This window comes from Homalodisca vitripennis, chromosome 2, assembly GCF_021130785.1.
Source record: "Homalodisca vitripennis isolate AUS2020 chromosome 2, UT_GWSS_2.1, whole genome shotgun sequence".
Lineage (NCBI taxonomy): Eukaryota > Metazoa > Arthropoda > Insecta > Hemiptera > Cicadellidae > Homalodisca > Homalodisca vitripennis.
The window spans coordinates 10513577-10525649 of NC_060208.1; the positions used below are offsets into that span (position 1 = coordinate 10513577).

The 12073-nt window shown below is 35.5% G+C and overlaps 1 protein-coding gene across 1 annotated transcript; it reads right to left on the bottom strand.

Moving 5' to 3' along the window:
* Nucleotides 1-6776: 6776 nt before the first annotated feature.
* Nucleotides 6777-11199, bottom strand: LOC124356199 (28S ribosomal protein S34, mitochondrial). Its single transcript, XM_046807383.1, has 3 exons — nucleotides 10744-11199; nucleotides 9594-9815; nucleotides 6777-7073 (listed from the first exon to the last, which is right to left on the bottom strand). Exons 1-3 carry the CDS (start codon nucleotides 10921-10923, stop codon nucleotides 6843-6845), a joined length of 633 nt encoding a protein of 210 aa, XP_046663339.1. The 5' UTR covers nucleotides 10924-11199; the 3' UTR covers nucleotides 6777-6842.
* Between the last annotated feature and the right edge of the window lie 874 nt (nucleotides 11200-12073).

The window sequence follows — 12073 nt, forward strand, 5'->3', positions numbered from 1 at the left end:
AAGCAATAATCTCGTTTAAAAACTTTGCTAGTGTGTGATACTGACAATAGACAATAGACAATACACTTTATTGACATGTTCGTTGAGAACAGTACATGCGTCATTGGTACAGATTTCATGGTTGTATAAAAAATTACATAGCTTAAATCTAAATTACAAGTTTAAAAATTCACTTTCTGAGTAAAAGGGTCTCTCTTGTAGCCAGGCAGTAATGCTTTTTTTAAACGTTTGGGTGGTTCATTCTTTAGGGATTCTGGAAGTTTATTGAAGTAGGCCGCTCCCTTATATGATGGTTTCCTGGCTGTGAGGCTCAGGTGGTGTACAGGCAGTGTGAAGTCAAGGACATGGCGTGTGTGATACTGGTGAAGGTCTCTGTTTCTAGTTTTTCTTGAGTGTACCGCATGCAGAATTACTTCTAGGATGTACAAGTTTTACTACTGTGAGGATCTTCAATTTTCTAAATGCTTCCCGGCAGCTTTTTTGGTATTGGAGTCCTTCTAGAGCTCTTATTGCTAGTTTTTGCTACCTGAGGATCTTCTCCATGTTGCAATTAGCTGTTCCTCCCCATAGTGCTATACCGTATCTGAGATGTGTCTCAAATAGTGAAAAGTAGGCGGTTTTAGCTGCGTCTTATTGCTAATCTGTTTAATTCTGCGGAATTACAAATATGCTGGTGCTTAATTTTTTTGCAAAGCTGTTCAGTGTGTGCTTTCCAGGTTATATGTTCATCAATTAATATACCAAGGTGATTTGTTTGGTTTTTTTGTTTCTAGGTCAGTGATTGGAAGATGTGTATTTTTTGCCTGGTGGAGAAGTTTATTTGAACAGTTTTATTGCCTTTTAGCACTAAGTTGTTCAAGATGCAGTATTGTTTTGTTGTGATTAGGGCGCTGCTTAGACTTCTGGCAAGGTGTTGCGTGGTTTTGTTAGATATTGTTATTGTTATGACAGTGTCATCTGCGTACATGGTTGTGTGACAGATGCGCTCTAGGTAGTCGGGGTAGGTCGTTTGTAAGCAGTAGGAACAGGACCGGGACCGGCCCAGCACTGATCCTTGTGGCACTCCCATCTGCATGTCGGCAGTTTTTGACTGAACTTTTTCTAATAAATTGTTTTTAGTGTATTGGATTTCCACCAGTTGTTTCCTGTTGTTTAGGTTAGTTCCAGAAACCAGTCTGCAGTTTTAATCTTTTACACCCATGCTTTTTAGTTTTTGAAGAAGGCGTTTATGATTTAAGCAATCAAATGCTTTTGTAAAGTCTAAGAATAAAACTAGTAGCAGTGTGGCCCTCTTCCAGTTTGTCTATGACATGCTCTATAAGTTGAATTAGGGCTGTGGTTGTGGATCGTCCCTTTCATGAAACCATGCTGATGTTTAGTTAGTAGGTTATTGTGCTCAAGATATTGTAAAAGTCTTTCTAGTACTATCTTTTCAATAATATTGGATAAGGTGGATATGAGTGATATTGGTCGGTAGCTAGTCATGTCGGTGGTTGGTCCTTTTTTTTGTATTTCGGGTATACTTTTTGCTGTTTTTAGTTTTTCAGGGTAAATCCCTTGTTGTAAGGATATGTTTATGATGTGTGTTAGGGGATCAGAAATTTCTTCTTTACAGATTTTTTGCTAGTTTTGATGAGATGTTATCTAGGCCAGATGAGGTTTTTGTTTTCATGGGAGTCTATTGTTTTCTTCACTTCTTCTTTTGTTGTTGGTTCGAACTGAAAAAGTGTTGTTAGTGAGTGTGGCGGGGGATTTTGGCTTGTAGTATTTGTGGCATTTAAGTGGCTGTCTTGGAGAGTTCTTTTCTTTGTGCTATTGAGGAGAAAAATTTGTTAAAGCAGTCTGCTACTTCTGCAGGGTTGTGAAGTATTTTTCCATTGATTTGAAGGTATATTTGGTTGTTCGATTTGTGTCTGGCTGTCTTCTCTTTGTTTATTATTTGCCATAGGGCTCTGGGCTTATTTTCGGAGTTACTTATATGTGCTGCTACCGACTCTTGATCAAAACAAGGATATATAAAAAGGGCGACCTCACATGTTGAACATTCATACCTGGTTTCTTTTCTTCTTTGTCCAGTTCGAGTGGTGTGTTTGCACACATAGCACTGCCTGAGTAGTTTACGCTTCTTTGTGTCATTCTGGGGGAGTGGCCTTATATAATGGTGACCTTGGTGGCGTAGCGGGTCTTGTGTCCCGCCTCCGTAAAATAGTCACCAGGTGCCACCACGATACAGGACTAGCAACACTGTACAGCGACACTATTAGGAACAACTGAAAAGTTCCAAAAATCTCCGCTAGACGTCACAGTAAGTCAGTGAGAACGAATTGACAGTCATTAGTTGGAACAACGGAAAATGCTGTGCTCCCTCATATGGGACCAAACGGCAAATGCCATGCGCACTCATTTGGGTATGTTTTGCTGCACTCGTCAACAGGTTAAAGAAATAAATATTGAATTATATGATCAACAGTAGATTTGGATTATTTCTACTTTGTAATTGTTACAAGCAGTTTTACCGTGTTTTGTCTCGCTGATCACATATTAGTTTGGCTAGATAACACGTTCGCTACGGGTAAATAGTAGTGTGTTCCTCGCAAAACTACAGGGGACTGTTCGGACAGCGTTATTTTGTCTACCACGTGCTGTAATCTTGCCACAGATCTCTGAAACTTTTCAAACATGTTCTATATATGAAATATACTTATTTCCTGTTATTTCAGTTTGGCCTGCAAATGCTGTTTGGAAAGTTTCAGTAAATTACATACATATGAACTCTTAAAATGTCCTTTCTAAATGAATGTTATATTTCTCATGCTACAATTAGTCAAAAAATATTTCTCTGTTTTTTATTCTGTCGTACCAATACGTCACAGGGCTGTCCACATTGCCCAGTTATGTACTATGTAGGGAAGCACTGTGTGGACAGTTACGTTGCTTAGAGACAGAACTGTGTATTTACACTCTGTATCTGTGTCATCATCACGCAATCAAAGCCAATCGTCTATTTGTGTGTCAGATATTTCCATGATACAATAAACACTAGGAATAAAACCATAAAATACTCCAGGACGGGTAACATATAACAACACGTGGTAGCTGTCTACACTGTGTGACTACATCGAACTCACCAAGGTGCAAACACTCATAACAGAAGACCAAGGAAGTGCTGACATCTAGTAGAAAATACCAGAACTACTTGTGCAGTGTGAAGTTCTCATATAAATACTTCTTATGCAATATTACAGCAGAAAACAGAAACAATATAACGATGCGCATATTACGTCAGCAGCACACTTCTTTGCAATTACTATAACGTAATATTACGTCAAAACTGTGAAGAGCTTGCGTATTATTCTATATTTAATTAAATAATTATGAGTAATTTCCCTACAAAGCAATATTTTTTATGAGTCTATAAGATCTTGGACAAACTTTTGATAACAATGTCAACACCATATTTTATGTAATTATTCTACTTTTCAATTCATTCAACACCATATCTAATGTATCAGTTTTTGAACAATTTTTACAAATGTATTGTATAAAACTCACCTACATTTCATGTATCCCAAACCGTCACCTGTGACCAAACAGAACGGTTTTTGTCTCATTATTTTGGCCAAGCAAATTTTGCATGCAGGTACAGTTGGCACCAGGTTATGTATGTTGTTTTTCTAATTTGTATTCAAAACAAACTTTGGTTAATCTGGTGCTTTACTTAATAAAGCCACAACTGGATGAGGATTGAATTTCATAACTGAGCAATATATTGGGCCACATGTAGTAGCCTGATAAGCTGAACGGTCAAAACAGCGAGGACCACTAAGAGTGGCCTGGGCGAGCTGAGGGTCAGGACAAGGTCATAAACCTCCCACCTACCAGATGGCGGCCTCACGAGCCGAGAGACTGACGTCACTTAAGTTCAAAGGGTTAATCCCCCCTTAACTTAAAAATTAAGTTAATCCCCCTTGGTTAAATTTTTTAAATTCAATTCTTTAATTATTTAGTTTTTTACTAACAATATAGTATGTGTGTGTGTGTTGTATGTATGTATATATATATATACAGGGTGATTCATGAAGTTCTCCCCCCACTTCTACAGCACATTGTACTAGTCAAAATAATGAAAAAAATGTTATATAAACATAGGTCCGAAAACGCTTCGTTAGCGAGTTACAGCTAGCGAAAGATTTCGCCTGAATTCCCTGGGTAAAGAGTAAAATAAAGCCATACTGAACTTTTGGAAAGGTTAATTAAGTAAGAAATATCGTGGATTCTTATGTATTTTTACCTGATAAAGCTAATAAAATAGGTTTCAGAACTGTACCTGTAGTAGTTTTTGAGGGATTCAGGTTTTAAATGCAAAAAATTGGGGCACGAAAACAATGTTTTTTTTAAGTTTGATGTACAATAACTTTGTTTAAATTGGTAATAAATACATAAAATCAACAAACATTAATTGTAGAGAATTTAATTCTGAGAAAATTGAATATAATCAAAGTCTAAAATAAAAACAGAAATAAGTACCAAAAAAATCGATTTTATTCAGTATAATACATTACTAGTTTTAAGCAAAATTAATCAGGTTGGGCCAACCGTACGCACCTTTTTATAATAGATGTTCGAAAATGAGGCAATCATTATCAATACATTTTGCAGCACGTTTGTGTATTGCTTTTGTGTTGCGTTTCTTAATTTTTCAGGACTTCCCTGTATCTGCACAGCACAGCGAATCCATAATAAGGGCAATTAAATCCATCACGAGAATTCACTTTTGTCTTGTATACAATGTCTTTTCATCCATCCCCAGATGCAATAATCCAATGGAGATAGATCTGGTGATCTTGGTGGCCAAGGGTGAGGCCCTCCACGACCAATCCAGTGTCCAGGAAATTGATGATTTAAGTAAGCAGAAAACGGCACGTGAAAAGTGGGGAGGTGCTCCGTCATGCTGGAAGTTCAAATTTTGTCTGAGATGTAAAGGAACATTCTCTAACAGCTGCGGCAAACTCTTCTTGAAGGAAATGCAAATAGAACTCAGCATTTAGGCGTCCAGTAATATGAAAGGTCCAATCAGCCGATTGTGCAAAAGGCCACACCAGACATTGACGCTAAATCGGTGTTGAAAGTTCTGTTCCACTACCTCATGTGGATTTTCTTCTGCCCATGAGTGTTCATTGTGCAAGTTATTGACACCATCCCAAGTGAATTGTGCCTCATCCGTAAACAAAATACGCTTGTAGAGTTTCATTATTAATATTCAAAAAGTTGCAAAACTCCAAGCGAAGCGGACCATCCCCTAGCTGTAGATGTTGAACCTTTTGTTTATGAAACGGATAAAAATTTGTTTCGATTAAGTGACCTCCACACCGTTGACTGCGAAAACTCCTATCCGCCCTAGAAGAAATACGTCGTGTACTTACACCTGGACTGCGATGAACAGCATTAATAACAATATCATCATCAAATTGGACAGCTCGTTCATAATTGGTTCTAGTACTTGGTAGTGATCCTGTTTCCCGAAGAGTACGAAAAGTTCCTGAAATTGTTTTGGTATCTGGAATCCTCCTATTAGGGTAACGTAGTTCATATTTTTTCTACAGCAGGCTCTAGCATTACCATTACAGTAACCCAAAATAAAAAACCATATCAGCGTATTCCTCTGATGTAAATAAGTAAGGCGTTTTTTCGCTGAATAAACAATCGAATTATAACTCACAGAAAAATTGCATTTAATAACACGATTCACAGAACCCGATCTCCTGCTGTAGCTTGCAAAACACCACTAATACACAGTTCTAACGTAACAGTACAGAATACCATTGTTGATCAGCTGTTATTCGTGCGTTACCAACTTAGAAATTAATAAAACAAAAAAAACTGCATTTCGATGATTAGTAAGCAATAATGGGAAAATGTTTTGCTTCATTTATTTTCAAACATTTGATGTAAATTTTTATTAAAAAAAAAATTCAACGTAATAAAACATGATATTTTTTATTTACAAACAAATTTATTTAACAGTTAATCTTGTTTTCTCAATTTATCTCATCATTAAGGAACAAACATTTTGTTTTTGTTTTATTTTAACTAAATATTGTACGGTATTTCTTTACAGCTAGTAATGTATTATACTGAATAAAATCGATCTTTTGGTACTTATTTCTGTTTTATTTTAGACTTTGATTATATCAATTTTCTCAGAATTAAATTCTTTACAATTAATGTTTGGTTGATTTTATGTATTTATTACCAATTTAAACAAAGTTATTGTACATCAAACTTAAAAAAACATTGTTTCGTGCCCCAATTTTTTGCATTTAACCCTGAATCCCTCAAAAAAACTACTACAGGTACAGTTCTGAAACCTATTTTATTAGCTTTATCAGGTAAAAAATACATAAGAATCCACGATATTTCTTACTTAATTAACCTTTCCAAAAGTTCAGTATGGCTTTATTTTACTCTTTACCCAGGAATTCAGGCGAAAATCTTTCGCTAGCTGTAACTCGCTAACGAAGCGTTTTCGGACCTATGTTTATATAACATTTTTTCATTATTTTGACTAGTACAATGTGCTGTAGAAGTGGGGGGAGAACTTCATGAATCACCCTGTATATATACTATTTATTCATATTTCATTATTACATATGACTTTATTAAAGTAAATTCTTCGTATACGAAAGATTTAGAATAATAACAGGATTGTTACCGAATTATTCCTATTTTTTTTCTTACTGATTAGGTGTAACAGCATGGAAAAATGATTAAAATTATTTGATACTTCATAGCAAATTTATATTGCAAGCAACTATAATACAACTAAATCTACATGTGGCAGCCTATGTTTTCTGTTCCAACTTTTCTCTGTAGAACTCTGGTATGTTGTACATCTGAGGGGAAAGCGGTTTCCCTTTGCCCCCTTTGTAGTCAATCGTTGGAGTTTGATCTTCCTCAGCTAAGTGGTACATAAGATCCTCTCCACTAATGTCTTTCTGGCGAATTATAACTTTCATTCTCGGTTCCTCATCTGAAGGCAGCCCCTTGGCAATCCTTTCTTGAATTATGAGTTCCTAAACACCAATATTCGTTACTACTACAAAATTTCATTCTTTATATGAATACAATCATTATTTGCCATACTTAAAATACTACAATTACTGTTGACTTGTCATTGAGTAGTTTTGTAGCTTTGCCTAATATTGTATGGAGTAAATCTATTCTATTTGGAGTTGCACTTGAGAAAGTAACAAATAGCATTTTTAGATCTTTGTAATATATCGGATAATAAATGTACATAGTCTAAAATTTAATCTGTCTGTTTAGTATGGCAGTCTCTTTAGCACCACTCGTTGGTAATTAGGCAACCTACAGAAATTGTAGGTGTGTCATGTTGCCTTATATACAGTTCGAGGACTTTAGCTGTGTGCGTGACCTTGAGTGTGTGGTGATAGGCGGGAGGGGTGGCGGGGTAGCATTATGCGCTGCGTCCCGAAAATATTTCCTGTGACTCAAGGGTAAAACCCTCCTTTCAGGAATCGTATTGGCCCAAATAACTCATCACACTCGCTAAAATCAGTCTGTTTTGTGACAGTGCTGTGTGGTGGTAGCTTGTGTTTCGCTTTTACCGATAATGTCTGTTGAGTTAAAGTCGAAAGTCAAAGGTAGAACTATTCATAGCCAGGCTCGCGAAATTGTGAGTAATACTTATACATTTATGAAAGTAGAGGCAGACCATCAAATAGTTGATATTCCGTTGTCAAAGGCTCGCCAAAGAACTGTTGCAGCAACTGGAGTGTCAGAGTGAGTTGTGACTCAAATAAACAGTGAGCTTAAAAAGTTGAAGGTTAGTAACCTGTGTAAGGCAAGTTTTACTTCGCCAAACAAAACCTGTCAATGAAGTAGAACAGTTACTCATTTAGATGACTTCGATAAATGTGTAGTGAGAAGACTAGTGTACAATTTCCATATTGAAGAACATCGAATACCGACTGCAAAACTATTGAGGGAGGTGCTAAGGGACAAAATAAATTTCCAGGGTTGTGAGAAAAGTTTGAGGTGAGTATTAAGAACCTGGGATTTACTTGGAGAAGAACAGCAAACAATAGGAAATTATTGATTGAAAAGCCAGAAATCTGAGAGAAAAGGATAACATACTTGAGAGCGTTGAAAAATTACAGGGAACAAGGACGCCCAATCATTTATTTAGATGAATCTTATATACTATCGTCTCACGTATCTAACCAAACTTGGTCGGATAGATCAAATCGAAATCGTGAGTTTAAAGTCGCTAAAGAGATAGTTGCACCTTCACCTCAGCGGCTAGCACGTAAACGCAACCCGCCACACAGATAGCGTTTATTTGTTGAAAGGGTAGTACTGGGGCAACATGAGCACAGCTAAATTCCTCCAACTGTACTTGGGCACAAATCCGGATTCATTGTTTCCATTAGATTTATTACAAAATTTCACAGGGCAATCACACGTATGTTCTAACACGCCTCATTGTAATCACACTCAATATCCAGTATTTTTACAAGATAAATTGAAAGATCTATCCATAATTGGTTAAAGTACCTTTTTTTATTTACTATTACTTTTATAGCAAGAAAATAACTGTTATTGGTTAAAATGTTGAATTTAATTCAATTGCCAAATTGTGCTTGGTTGGGATGCAGAAGGGAGTGCTGATCTATCAGAAACAAATCGCCAGTGTTATAAATTACTATACTCACATGGGCTCAATGCTCAAGTAAAACTGTCACAAATGCATGCACTTAACCCATTGCGGATCACTGACGAGCTGGGCTCGTCACGCAGCGGCCGGGCCTAAAGGCACGATGACGAGCTCAGGTCGCAAAAGCAAGTTTCCCTCCAAATAGTTCTAGTAATGTCTGAGAGATCGGGCGATTGTCTTCACTTGTCAACTAAGAGTGTTTAACAACGGTCTACGTTTAGAGTTTTCAAAAGTTTTATAAATATCCTACAGATCGCAGTTGTATGTCGAAGTTGAAAAATCATTCATATGAGTTACTCTCTGCTTTTTAGCGCTTCTGATTGGGTGTTTTCCTCAGTTGTTATTATAATACTTTTGAGGTTAGTGACACAACTAAACGACGCAGACGTACATATTGGGCGGGTTTAGTCTAGAGAATGGCCCGGATATTGTAATCGCTTCGCCCGAGCCGCTTTATTTAGACTTTGATTCAGACATCATCCCTCCCAACCGCGGAACCTTGCTCGCGTGTTATCGTTCCTACATCACGGATACCTCAGCAGGCCCATGTTCCATCTGAACGAATACCTTCACAGCTGAATATTCTAGTATACAATAGCGAGCGACATGATGTGGTGCACCATTGCTGTTCGTTCGGCCGCTGACCGTAAATTAATTCGTGCCCGCTGGTGCCCGCACGCCAAAACAATACGATCCGCAATGGGTTAACTGACTAAATAGTAATCTTTCTTATTGACAAAAATCTAAGTCCCATGTACATGAACATGATATTTTTTTCTCATATCTTAACATCTCTCTTGAAGGTGTAGCCAGGACTACAAGTGATTATTAGATACAATATTAAATGTACACCCACCTGAAGGAGTGGGGGGAAGGGGATGGTAGATGGCAGAGATCTTTTCGTCACAGTTTTAGCTGCTGCTTCAGCTTTTTCAATCAACGTTTTTTCCTCCGACTTTGGCACCAGTACAAAATCAGGTTTCCATGACTCATGGCAAATTTCAAAGATTTTTTCAGACTTTCTACCTCGAAAAACTTTTTCTGTGTATGCTCGTACTTTTCTTAAATCTCTTGTGTCCTGAAACAAACACACTAATACTGTTAATCTAATGACATAAATAAATTAGCTATGGTAGATTATAATAATTAAAATTGTTTGTTTTTCACAAGCGAGCACATATGCTTATTTATTTCCACGATGGCACCCATTGCAGTAATTTGCTCAAATCTTATTATATAAATCCTTTTAATACAATTTTTTTTTTGTATTGTTTGGTCCTTAATAAATAGTTGATATCATCAAGTAATATTCATTTTATAAATTTGATCCCAACATCTTGCAAATTCATAGTTTTATTTAGCTATGCAGTGGCATGTACCATTAGCAAATTGCTGCGTATTGATATGAGTGTATATGATTTGATATTGATACGAGAATAATTTAGTTTCTTGAAACAAACAAAATACGTTGACAATAAGATGCGCATTATAACAGATTTATTTTTCCTTTCTGCGCCACCTCGCACCTCTGGCGAAAATAAAAAAGAAACTTCGCGAAAGTACCCAAATTCAAGCTCAGTGTGCGATTATAGATATTAACTTTAACTTTGGTAGTAAACAGATTTATAATAACCTATTCTAAACCTCTTATATAACATAATAACAAGGGCAAACGTAAATAGGGACAGAGTGACCTCTAGATAATACTGTTATTGTTTTCTTATACAGTCTGATTCTATAGCTCTTTACACACAAAAATGGTGTATAATACTTATAAATAATTAATTATATTTATTGTAGACATTTCAAAAAGTTTGTGAAACCCTTGAAAACAGGTGGTGTTTCCTAAATCCTATTAGGAATTTGAAGAAATAGTAAACTAAGAGCCTAACAAGTCTCTTCTCTGAATAGTGAAACACAACTGAAAAATGTAATTCATAATACTGTACTAGACAGGACAAGATCTAAAATTTACATAAATTATATAGCAATGTTTACAAACTTACTGTAGGTGGAGGAAGTGTTTCGATTTTAAGAATCCTATAATATGTGGGTTCGGGATACCTTTCATAAATGTTACGTTGAACTAATCTTCCTACACCAAAGTTTTTTAGATTACCAACAATCTCCCAAAGTGACTTTCCAACGTGATGAGTGGAGGGACCGACAGGAATTAATTTTGGCATTTTACGTAATATATAGAGATATTTTAATAGAAGTAATAGGCTAAATGTTCAATATTTTACAGGTTTGTATCTACATCCACTTATTCACCACTAAATCACACTAGGTCTATATTTGTTTACACTTTTAACGACACATAACCTCAATTCTAGATTCAAGCCAATTATAAGCAATAATCCGCAAGAAATAAGGAAGGACTGGTATGTTGCGAGACATTTCAGGAGCAAAATTACGTCACGTATTTATGATAACGTTATACATATATTTAATTCCGTAAACGAGTTGGTTCCCATGACATTTCTTGAGCTGTAAAGAAAATTAGATAACTTTATGATATATTTAAAGCTTAGGTGCCAAGGACGGTGAGAAAATACCAGATATGAAAAAATTACCCGAGCTCCATCCCACCAAAAAGCCGGCCTGTATCTTTAAAGTTAAAGAAAATCCCATAAGAAATGCATTTGTGAATAAACAATCTGAATTTTAGTTACATATGCAAAGTATAATTTGTCTAAATTATAACTTTGATCACCCTTATGGGTTATAACTAGGTAATATTTGTTAATAATGTGAGTAAAAAGTTATTAAATAGGTTTTTGTATTGTGTATAGATTATCAACTTTTAAACAAATTGATGAAATATATGGGCATTTTGATAGAGTACGAAAAGCTGACTTCATATCAGTATTATCAAATAATATTGCTTAATTACTCCATCGATATAATCAACAGATATCAATGAATTAATTTTGAACTGTATCAGTCAATTTTCGTCTGTAAATATTAATTTATTAAGTTACTTCATACAATATTAGTTCACTTCAGTAAACTAAACAAAATACCATTGAAAGATGAATACCTATGTGTCTTTTGTTTCAATTCGTTTGTTTAGATGTTATTGTTTCTTTGTTATTTCTTTCAATGGAAAATACATTACATTACATAAAATTCATTATAAATTAGAATTTATATTGAAATGTATGTATTTAATTCTTATTAGTTTTTATTTAAGTTTTGTCTTTGTCTTATTATTTATAATAGTTTAGGTCTATTGTTTGTTTTAGGAGTGACATTTAGCTTATAAAATTGTTTAAAGAGACATACAACTTAAAAGTAACTAATACAACAACCTGCTTCTACATAATGGATGTT